We start from the raw sequence: 12502 nt of genomic DNA, 5'->3' as shown, positions 1-12502 counted from the left end.
TTGGCTGGCAGTTATTCTGCTTAAGGAGGCTAAAGAGAGAAACTTGGTCCCTTCTGGCTTTTAAGGTTTCTGCTGAGAAGTCTAATATTAGTCTGATAGGTATTTCTTATAGATTACCTGATACTTTTGTATTGCTGCTCTTAGAATTCTTTTCTTCATGTTGACTTTAGATAGAATGATTACTCTATATATTGGTAATGTCCTTTTTGCTATAAGTCTCTCAGGAGTTCTTTGAGCTTCTTGTATTTGGGTGTCTAAATCTCTAGCACAGCCAGGGATGTTTTTCTCAGTTATTCCCTCAAATAAGATTTTCAAATTTTTTTTTTCTTTTTCCTCAGGAACACCAGGGATTCTTAGATTTGGCTGTTTTACCTAATCTCATATTTCTTGCAGACTTTGTTTCTTTTTTAAATTTTTTTTCTTTATTTTTGTTTGATTGGTATAATTCAAAAGCTTTGTTTATGAGGTATGGAATTATTTATTCTACTTTGTCTAGTCTATTGTTAAAACTTTCCACTTGCATTTTGCAATTTTCTAAATGTGCCTTTGATTTCCAGAAATCGTTTGTTCAAAAAAATGTATTGTTTTGTAAAAATTTTTATTTATATCCTGAATTGTGTTTTAAATTTTCTTACGTGTTTTTCACCTTTCTCTTCTATCTGGTTGAGTAACATAGTAATCAACCTTCTGAATTCTTCTGGCATTTCAAAGATTTTTATCTTGGTTTGGATCCATTGCTGAAGAGCTAGTGTGACCTATTGGCGGTATTATAAAACCTTATTTTTTCACATTGCCAGAATTATTTTCCTGGTTCGTTCTCATTTTTGTAGGCTATCTCTTCTAATTATTTTTAATTTTTTTGATTCAACTGTGCTTTTTTCATATCTTTTTTTCTCTTTGAGGATATGACTTTAATGTTTTTAGTTTATTTTAATCTAATTTTACTCTTGCTGCTTTCAGTCATGAAAACTCTATATGAGTTGCTTGGTTATGGAGAGTATTTTCATGATTCTCAGATGCTGGTTATAGTAGTGATGTGCTCCTGTATAAGCAGGTGCACTGTCTCCTGTGGGGTTGGAATGGCAGAGGTCTCATGAAGCTTATATCATTTGCCAGTGGAGTGCAATATATATATATAAAATACTGGGGAAAGAAAAATATGTATTTATCATGAAAAAATATATTTATTTATATTTTCTTTCCCCAGCATTTTATTCACTGGGTTGAACAATTCAGACTTTAGGTCAATAGGTGGTATCCACAGGTAAAATCTGGCTGTAGCTAAAGCAGGTATCATGATCCTTTCTTAAAAAAATAGTTCTAAAATAAAATTTACTTTCTTAGAAAATACCTGTATAACAATATTAGGAAATTTGATTTATTCAGGGCGAGTCCCACTAAATATTTACTTTCTCCTCACATGATACATGTTACAAATCATTACATGACAGTACATAATTGAAATGTCAAGCTAATGTTACTAATTAGATATTTTCCATTATGTCCTATTGATGACATAGTCACCCAATATACTTTTGTAAACAATTAGATTAAACTAGTCGGCAATACTGTGAACTAACTGCAATCACAAATATACTATAAATATTTTAAAGCAACAAAACTAAGGAGGGATATGGTAAATAGGAAGTTTTAAGTTATGTCATTTAGCAGTGTGGACTGTTGAAAACGTATAATTTTTCAAAGGAAGACTCTTTGTGTCAATGAATTATTTACCTACAAATTTAACATTAGCCACTTCTGTTTAATGACCAGAAGAATATTCTTTTTTTTTTTAAATTTCTTGTTAAGCAAGTACAGGAGACAAACTGATTCTTTTCTTCCTATAAAGGTATGAGATCTGCAGCCCTCAAAGGATTGACAACTACAAATAATGTTATAATTTGTAAATTTTTAAATCCAATATTCTGCTGTCTCTGCACACTCAACTATATCGAGTTCCTGATGTTCACTGAGAAATTCGTGCCATTGTTTGTAGTTTTCTTAGCAGCATTTTTGTTCCCAGTAGTATTAAAATGCTGAGTGGCAGCTAAGTCATTAACGTTATACAATGAAACTGAGTCTGCCAGAAATCTACCATTTTTTTTCCTCCATTGTTTTTTCTTTCATGTGACCAGAAGACATCATTCATGATGCCTTGTATTTCTGTCATTGTCTTCTATTTATAAACAATTTCCAAGACACAATATACTATTCCTAGCTAAATAATAGTAAAAGTAACTATGTAAATGTGAAAAGTCTCTCAGCGTAATGTAAGATGCTCAGGTTGTTAATTAAAAATTTAAAACATTTCATAGCAGTGGCAATGACTATAATGTTAGACTATAATGTCTGCTTATCTTTGGCAAACATCATCATATTCATAGGTTTTATTGAGTCTCATAGGTTGTATCTGGAATCAAAAACCAGCAACAACAAAGGTTGAGTATCAGTGAATGAGCCTTAGAGTGTTATTTTACAGCCCTGCAAATTAGAATGTATGCTCTGGTTGCCTGGCTGAAGGAGAGTGCCAGGTTTTTGTGTTCCAACCCAGCTTGGTTTTTTGGATGAGATTAAGTTTACTCATTACCTAATAGCCAAATACTAGTATCTTGGACCCTTGGGAGGAGCATGTCCATAATAGGTAGTCCAAGTATAGCCCAGCAGTCTCAGGAAATGGGCAAACATGACTTACTCTGGATATCCATAGGCAGAATACAGAATCGTTGAAGGTTCACACTAGGCACAACAAGAATGGCTAGCATGATTTTACATCACAGACAATAATAAAGGTGGTCTGTAGGGCCCTAGATCATCTCCCTCAATTTTTCAGGAGTCTTCAATTACTGACTTTATTTTTCTCCAGGTCATGGTTAACCACACGTTTTTTCACTCCTATGTCAGACTGTTTATCTCCTCTTGATTGTGATGTATGTTTTAATTGCTTTTAGTAATTGCTGTCTCTTAAATATTATTGCAAAAATGTTTACATTAACTATAGGTGACCTTTCATTGTTTTTTTCATGATCATACTTATTTTTTTATTAGCCTATAATTCTGTTTGAATGTATAGTCAGGTTAACATATTTGTCAATGTTCCTGTCATGCAGCTCAAAATTGTTCTGGATTGAGAACCTGTGGACAGTGTTTGGAACATCCTGGATGTGGCTGGTGCAATGATCCTAGTAATACAGGAAGAGGACATTGCATTGAAGGTTCTTCACGGGGACCAATGAAGCTCATTGGAATGCACCACAATGAGATGGTTCTTGACACCAATCTTTGCCCCAAAGAAAAGAACTATGAGTGGTCCTTTATCCAGTGTCCAGGTAATAATAATGTGATGAAACAATTTAACTTTCTGCTTAAGGGATCCAAGAAGGAGTTTTCTTTTCTTATAATAAAGAAAATGTAGCTTTAGACAAAAAGAGCAATGAAAATGAGACTAAAATATCTAAGATAAAAAATTATTTCATGGACTACATCTATCTCAATTATACAGGTGGTATTCTGTTTAGAATCATTAGATAGGCTAAATGAATTCATGGAATACCATGATTAGCTTTTATTTCTTTTTATTCTTTAAATATTTTGTTATTTTACTTAAAGTTCTGGGATACATGTGCAAAACGTGGACATTACATAGATATATATGCACCATGGTGGTTTGCTGCACCTATTGACCCATCCAAGTTTCTTCCCCTCACCATCGTGCAACAGGGACTGGTGCATGTTGTTCCCCTCCCTGTGTCCATGTATCCTCATTGTTCAACTCCCACTTATGAGTGAGACCATGTGGTGTTTCATTTTCTGTTCCTGTGTTAGTTTGCTGAGGATGATGGCTTCCAGCTTCATACATGTCCCTGCAAAGGACATGATCTCATTACTTTTTATGGCTGTGCAGTGTTCCATGGTGTATATGAACCACATTTTCTATATCCAGTCTATCATTATTGGGCATTTGGGTTGGCTCCATGACTTTGCTATTGCAAATGGTTCTGCAATAAACACACATGTGCATGTATCTTTATAGTAGAGTGATTTATATTCCTTTATGTATATACCCAGTAATGGGATTGCTGGATCAAATGGTATTTCTGGTTTTATATCCCTGAGGAATCACAGTGTAAGAACAAGCCTATTTCTCCACAGCTTCGCCAGCATCTATTGTTTCTTGACTTTTTAATAATTGCCATTCTGACTGGTGTGCGATGGTATCTCATTACAGTTTTGATTTGCATTTCTCTGATGATCAGTGATGTTGAGCTTTTTTCATATGTTTGTTGGCTGTATAAATTTCTTCTATTGAGAAGTGCCTGTTCATATCCTTTGCCCAGTTTTTTATGGATTTGTTCATTGTTTTTCTTGTAAATTTATTTATATTCCTTATAAATTCTGTATATTAGACCTTTGTCAGATGGGCAGATTGCAAAATTTTTCTCCTATTCTATAGGTTGCCTGATGATAGTTTCTTTTGCTGTACAGAAGCTCTTTAGTTTAATTAGATCATATTTGTCAATTTTGGCTTTTGCTGCAACTGCTTTTGGCGTTTTCGTCATGAAGTCTTTGCCCATGCCTAAGTCCTGAATATTATTGCCTACATTTTCCTCTAGGGTTTTTATGGTTTTGGGTTTTACATTTAACTATTTAATCCATCTTGAGTTAATTTTTGTATAAAGTGTAAGGAAGGGGTCCACTTTCAGTTTTCTGCATATGGTAAGCCAGTTTTCCCAGCACCATTTATTGAATAGGAGATGCTTTCCCCATAGCTTAGTTTTGTCACGTTTGTTGAAGATCAGATAGTTATAGACGTGTGGCGTTATTTCTGAGGTCTCTGTTGTGTTCAGTTGGTCTCTGTCTGATTTTGTTACTGTAGCCTTGTAGCATAGTTTGAGGTCAGGTAGCACGATACCTCCAGCTTTGTTCTTTTTGCTTAGAATTGTCTTGGCTATACAGGGTCTTCTTTGATTCCATGTGAAATTTAAATTAGTTTTTTCTAATTCTGTAAAGAAAATGTCAATGGTAGGTTGATGGGAATAGCATTGAATTTATAAATTACTTTGGGCAGTGTGGCCATTTTCACACTATTGATTCTTCCTATCCATGAGGATAGAATGTTTTTCCATTTGTTTGTGTCCTCTCTTATTTTCTTAAGGAGTGCTTTGTTATTTTCCTTGAAGAGGTCCTTTATAACCCTTGTTAGGTGTATTCCTAGATATTTCTTTCCCTTTGTGAATGGGAGTTCATTCATGATTTGGCTCTCTGCTTGTCTGTTGTTGGGGTAAAGGAATGCTTGTGATTTTTGCAAATTGATTTTGTATCCTGAGACTTTGCTAAAGTTGATTATCAGTTAAAATAGTTATTAGACTGAGATGATGGGGCTTTAATGTAAAATCATGTAATCTGCAAACTGAGACAATTTGACTTCCTCTTTTCCTGTTCGAATGCCCTTTATTTCTTTCTCTTACCTGATTGCCCTTGCCAGAACTTCCAATACCATGTTCCATGTAGGATAGGAGTAGTGAGAGAGGGCATTCTTGTCTTGTGCTGGTTTTCAGAGGGAATGCTTCCAGCTTTTGCCCATTTAGTATGATATTGGCTGTGGGATTGTCATAAGTAGCTCCTATTATTGAGCTATGTTCCATCAATACCTAGTTTAGTGAGAGTTTTTAACATGAAGGGATGTTGAATTTTATCAAAGGCCTTTTCTGCATCTATTAAGATAATCTGTGGTTCTGTTTATGTGATGAGTTATGTTTATTGATTTGTATATGTTGAACTAGCCGCATCCTAGGGATGAAGCTGACTTCTGGTATGTTTTATGATGTGCTACTGGATTCACTTTACTGGTATTTTAATTGAGGATTTTCACATCAATATTCATCAGGGAAATTGGCAGAAATTTTCTTTTTCTGTTGTTTCTTCCTAGTTTTGGTATCAGGTTGATGCTGGCTTCATAAAATTAGTTAGAGAGGAGTCCTTCCCTTTCAGTTGTTTGGAATAGCTTCAGAAGGAATGGTACTGGCTCCTCTTTGTACCTCTGGTAGAATTTGGCTGTGAATCCGTCTGGTTATGGGCTTTTTCTGGTTGGAAGGCTATAAATTACTCCTTCAATTTCAGAACTTGTTATTGGTCTATTCAGGGATTTGACTTCTTTCTGGGTTAGTCTTGGGAGGGTGTATGTGTGCAGCAATTTATCAATTTCTTTTGGGTTTTCTAGTTTATTTGCATAGAGGTGTTTACAGCATTCTCTGATGGTAGTCTGTATTTCTGTGGGGTCAGTGGCGATATCCCCTTTATCATTTTTTGTAGTGTCTATTTGATTTTTCTGACTTTTCTTCATTAGTCTAGCTAGTATTCTATCTATTTTGTTAATTTTTTCAAAAAGCCAGCTTCTGAATTCACTGATTTTTTGGAGGGTTTTTCATGTCTCTATCTCTTTCAGTTCTGCTCTGATCTTAGTTATTTACTGTCTTTTGCTAGCTTTTGGATTTGTTTGCTGGTGCTTCTCTAGCTCTTTTATTTGTGATGTTAGAGTGTCAATTTGAGATCTTTCTAGCTTTCTGATGTGGGCATTTACTGCTATAAATTTCTCTCTTAACATTGCTTTAGCTGTGCTCCAGAGATTCTGGTATTTTGTCTCCTTGTTCTCATTCATTTCAAAGAACTTCTTGATTTCTGCCTTAGTTTCATTATTTACCCAGGGGTCACTCAGGAGCAGGTTTTGCAATTTCCATGTAATTGTCTGGTTTTGAGTGAATTTCTTAATACTGAGTTCTAATTTGATTGCACTGTTATCTGAGAGACTGTTTATGATTTTGGTTCCTTTGCATTTGCTCAGAAATGTTTTACATCAAATTATGTGGTCAATTTTAGAATAAGAGCCATGTGGCACTGAGAAGAATATATAATCTGTTGATTTGGGGTGGAGAGTTCTGTAGATGTCTATTACGTCTACTTGATCCAGAGCTGAGTTCAAGTCCTGAATATCCTTGTTAATTTTCTGTCTTAATGATCTGTCTAATATTGATAGTGGGATGTTAAAGTCCCCCACTATTATTGTGTGAGAGTCTAAGTCTCTTTGTAGGTCTCTAAAAACGTGTTTTATTAATTGGGTGCTCCTGGTACTGGGTACATATGTATTTAGAATAGTTAGCTCTTCTTGTTAAATTGTTCTCTTTATCATTATATAATGCCCTTCTTTGTCCTTTTTGATTTTTGTTAGTTTAAAATCTGTTTGTCAGAGACTAGTATTGCCTCATTTGCTTTTTTTTTTGCTTTCTATTTGCTTGGTAAATTTTCCTCCATCCTTTTATTTTGAGTCTATGTGTGTCCTTGCTTGTGAGTTGGATCTCCTGAATACATCACACTGATTGATCTTGACTCTATCCAGTTAGCTAGCCTGTGTCTTTTAAGTAGGGCATTTGGCCCATTTGCATTTAAGGTTAATACTGTTACATGTGAATTTGATGCTGTCATCATGATGTATCTGGTTATTTTGCACACTGGTTGATACAGTTTCTTCATAGTGTCATTGATCTTTATATTTCAGTGTGTTTTTTAGTCACTGATACTGGCTTTTCCTTTCCATGTTTAGTGCTTCTTTCAGGATTTCTCGCAAGGTAGGCCTGGTGGTAACAAAATCCCTCAGCATTTGCTTGTTTGGAAAGGATTTTATTTCTCCTTCTCTGATGAAGCTTATTTTGGCTGGATATGAAATTCTGGGTTTAAAATTCCTTATTTATTTATTTATTTTTTATAAGAATGCTGAATATTGGTCCCTAGTCCCTCTGGCTTGCAAAGTTTCTGCTGAGAGGTCTGCTGTTAATCTGTTGGGCCTCCCTTTGTAGGTGGCCTGGCCTTTCTTTCTGGCTGCCATTAACATTTTTTCCTTCATTGTGCCCTTGGAGAATCCGATGATTATGTGTCTTGGGATTGATCTTCTCATGGAGTATCTTAGTGGTGTTCTCTGTATTTCCTGAATTTGAATGTTGGCCGGCCTTGCTAGGTTGCGGAAGTTCTCCTGGATAATATGCTGAAGTGTGTTTTCCAGCTTGTTTCCATTCTCCCTGTCTACTTGAGGTGCTCCAATCAATCATAGGTTTGGTCTCTCTACAATGTTCTATATTTCTTGGAAGCTTTGTTTTTTCCTTTCATTCTTTTTTTCTCTAGTCTTGTCTGCATGCCTTATTTCAGCAAGGTGGTCTTTAAACTCTTATATCTTTTCTCCCACTTGGTCACTTCGGGTATTGATACTTGTGTTTGCTTCATGAAGTTCCCTGGCTGCCTTTTTTGCTCCATCAGATCATTTGTTTCTCTCTGAACTGATTATTTTAGTTAGCAGCTCCTCTAACCTTTTATCAAGGTTCTTAGCTTCTTTGCTGTGGGTTAGAACATACTCCTTTAGCTCAGTGTAGTATTTTATTACCCACCTTCTGAAGCCTACTTCTGTGAATTCGTCCATCTTATCATCTGTCCAGTTCTGCACTCTTGCTGGAGAGATGTTGTGATATTTGGAGGAGAATAGGTACTTTGGCCTTTTGGGTTTTTGGCATTTTTTGTTGTTGTTGTTGATTCTTTCTGATCTTGAGTTTGTCAAGTTTTGAGTTTGAGTTTGTCTATTTTCTTTGAGGCTGTTTGCCCTTGGATAGGATTTTCTTGGGGCCTTTTTGTTGTTGTTGTTTTGCTCTCTGTTTTTCTTTCAGTGATCAGGCCCCTCTTCTGTAGGGCTGCTGTGGTTTGCTGGGGCTTCACTTCAGACCCTATTCATCTGGTTTGCTCCTGCATGTGGAGATGCCACTCAAGGAGACTAGAGAACGGCACAGATGGGTGCCTGCTTCTTCTTCTGGGATCTCTGACCTTGAAGGTCAGCAAGTCTGTGTCTTTTAAGTGGAAAGTTTAATTTGTTTACATTAAGTTACTATTGATATGTAAGGGCTTATTTATGTCATTCGTTAAGTGATTTATGGTTGTTTTATATAGCCTTTGCTTCTCTCTCATTGTTTATCATTGTGATTTTGTAGTTTTGTGTAGTGGTAGCATTTGAATACTTTCTCTTCCTTATTTGTGTGCTTGCGTCATCAGGGAGTTTTATACTTTTTTTTGTTTTTATGATGGCAAATATTGTCCTTTCACTTCCTCAAGCATCTGTTTCAGGACTTGGCTAGTGGTAATGAATTCCATTTTGCTTGTTTGGGAAAAGAACATAGCTACCATAATACTGAAGAGGGAAAGCTGAAACTTTTTTTTTTTTTTTAAGAACTGGAAAAACAAAGGGATGCACACTTGCACCACTTTTATTTAACATAGTATGGAAAGTCTTCAGACTGAGCACTTAGGCAAAAGCAAGAAATTAAATGTATCTAAACAGGAAAAAAGGGACTTAGACTGTACCTGTTTGCAGGTGACGTGATCTTATATGTAGAAAAGCATAAAGATTCTATCAAGAAACTGTTAGTACTGACAAATGAAATCAGTAAAGTTGCAGAATGCCCAGTCAACACACAAAAATCAGCATTTTTATACATGAACAATGACTAGGAGAAAAGGAAATCAAGAAGGTAATACCATTTACAGTAGCTGCAAAAATTTAAAATACTTAGAAATAAATTTAACCAAGGAAATGAAAGACCTAGAAACCTTTAACATATACATTTTAACGTATTAAAATATTTTTCAGATTTATATTAATACCAGTGAGATATAATAATGTTACTCATGTAAGTCTATTCTTTTTCTTCATTTTTTTGTCTTATTTTTAAATATGTACTACATCTATTTATGTGTGGACCCGCCAGCACTCTATTAAAATTATTACTTTATATAATTTTATATTTTTAAAAGAATTTGAGGAATGAAAGGAGGGCAAGTGTGTATTTATAGCTTTTATTATATTAGTCTTTTTTACCATTTCTGGTTTTCCTTATTTGTTCCTATGACTCCAAACCACCTGGCATCATATCTTTAGCCCAACACAGGTTTCCTTCACTCACCTATTTTAAGCTTTTATTGGCAAACATATTACATTTTTATGGTTATAGGACAAATAATACCATTATATACATATATTTAAAAATAATTCTTTAATAACATCAGGTAATAGAAAAAAGAAAAAGAAATATGCATTTCCTATTTTTATTATTACAGAATTATTACCAGTACTATTTCTTTTTTTGCATGGAGTTGAATTACTGTCTGGGTCACTTGCTTTCCTGCGAATAACCTTCTTTAGTGTTTCTTGTATGGCTGGCCTGCTAGCATTTAATTCTCTTAATGTTTTAATATTTAGGAATGCCATTATTTTTCTGATTTTTTTTAAAGGTAGCTCTGCTTGACAGAGGATTCTTGGTTAGCAGTGGTTTTTTGAGTATATATTATTGTATTGCTTACTGGCCTCTATTATTTCTGATTAAAAATCAGTTGTTAATCTTATAGGGCTTTTTTGTAAGTGAGAAATGATTTTATCTCTTTCTTCTTTCTAGACTTTGTCCTTGTTGCTTTCATCATTATAATTATAATGGGACTTTTTTGTGGATCTTTTTGTGTTTGTCCTATTTAGAGTTTGGATGTGGAAATTAATGTTTTTGTTTGTCCTATTTAGTTTGGATATGGAAGTTAGGTTTCCTGGATGTGTAAGTTAATGTTTTTCATCAAATTTGAGAAGTTTGCAGCAACTATGTTTTCAAATAATTTTTAGTTTCTTTTCTATCTCTCTCTCCTCTGTTTCCGTTGTTCCTATTATTCACATGATGGTAAAATTAATAATGTCCCATATGTTTTCCCAAGATCTGCTTTTCTCCATTTCTAATTCTCTCTGTATTTTAGATTACATAATCTATCAGTCTATCTTTAAGTTTGCTGATTATTTTTCTACCAGTTCAGATGATCTGTTGAATTCTAGTGTATTTTTTGTTATTGTACTTTTCTACTTCATTTTTTTTCAAAAATTTTAGTTCTTTGTTGTTATTCTCTATTTGATGAGACATTGTCATCATACCTGTCTTCTTCAGGCATAATTTCCTTATTTTTCATATCTTTAATTTTGAACATTTTCATCTTCTATATGTATTCTTCCTCTGTTTTAATCAACTCTTTTTTTTAATATCCTGATTTTTACGGTGTTTTTGAAGTTTTTATTGTGAAAGTTAATTTATAATTTTTTTTTTCTCTTCCATGTCAGTGTTTGGCAAACCAAGGTTGGTAGGCCAAATCTAGTCTGCTGCAGATTTATGTAAAGAAAGTTTTATTAAAGTACAACTCTACCCAGTTATTTGTGTATTGTGTTTGTTTGCTTTTGCACTACAATTGCAGAAAGGAATAGTTGTGACAGAGAATGTATGGCTTGCAAAGCATAAAATGCTGTCTAGTTCCTTACATAAGAAAAGTTTTCCTGATTTCTTTCCTGTGGCATATTTGTATAACCTGAGTTGTGGATGTATTTATAAGGATGATTTGCATCTGCTTTTACAATACCTATGGGGCTTTTCTTGTTTGCAAAATAGGTTTATATTAATGTTTTATTTGGTGGTTTTTTTCAACAAATGTATCATGTGAATTTCAAATTTACCATATATGCCTGACATATCCTTTAAGTTCTCACAAGTGATATTTTTTATCCTTCAAGTTCTCACAAGTGACGTTTTTCTTTCATACACATATCCCAGGGGACTTAAAATTCTTTTCTGCGTTTTGCAGAGCTTATGATGTGTTTTAATACCTTTTTTCATAGATAGTTTCTACAGTTGATAGTATCACTTTATGAACACGGTTCAGTTTAGCTTGCTTCCTTTAGGATGCCAAGAATTATATCTTCTTGGTCTTCTTGATTTTGGAACCCATGCCTCCTAACTCTTACTTGTCTTTTCCATGTATAGTAAAATTTTGTTGCTAACTCAAACTTAACTTTACTATTCTTATTTGGAATATCTGCTTCATTTCTAGTATCTGATAATTCTCATTTCTTTTAAAGTGGTATACGTATTGAAAAATGCTTTGGGTAAATTTTTTTCTTAAATTTCTGTGTATATTTTTTAAGTTTATTAAGATTGTCAAAAAGATATTTTTAAATGTTGCACATCTGTTGCAGAGCAACTATTTTTCTAAACTATGTACTTATTTGCATATCAAATGCTGAGTTGTCATTATATTTTATTTTAATTTTTTCTTGTTTGTGTGTCCATAAATGAGGAGCCATCTGGAGTGGTTTTAAAATTTACAGAAGATAGAATGGATGATTTCTCTAGTTTTATTCATATTCAATAGCTACTGAGATATTAGATGATATTAGAACCTTTCAAGCAACAGTGTAACCTCAACAGACTACTATGTGTAAACTTACATCACCTGTTCATCTAACACCCTTTTGGTAGTGGGGACTAGAACATAATCATAGGCTTACTAATATATCATTTTTTTGTTGGTGTTTGATGCAGCCATTATGTTTGGGTCCCCTTTTCTATGATATGCTTTCTCCTTTGCCATTGCTACCGTACTAGTTGAAAAGTGT

General features: G+C 34.1%; 1 protein-coding gene across 1 annotated transcript in view; it reads left to right on the top strand.

The window, feature by feature from the left end:
• Positions 1-12502, top strand: part of ATRNL1 (attractin like 1) — an 829354-nt gene that overhangs the window by 199593 nt on the left and 617259 nt on the right. The window contains 1 exon segment of the mRNA XM_017543810.2: positions 3108-3326. Within this exon segment, the coding sequence (XP_017399299.1) occupies positions 3108-3326 (219 nt within the window).

The sequence above is a fragment of the Cebus imitator genome, unplaced genomic scaffold, assembly GCF_001604975.1.
Source record: "Cebus imitator isolate Cc_AM_T3 unplaced genomic scaffold, Cebus_imitator-1.0 Scaffold161, whole genome shotgun sequence".
In the NCBI taxonomy this organism is placed as follows: domain Eukaryota; kingdom Metazoa; phylum Chordata; class Mammalia; order Primates; family Cebidae; genus Cebus; species Cebus imitator.
Note: the sequence above shows the minus strand (reverse complement) of the source record. Positions and strands in the feature narration are given on the sequence as shown.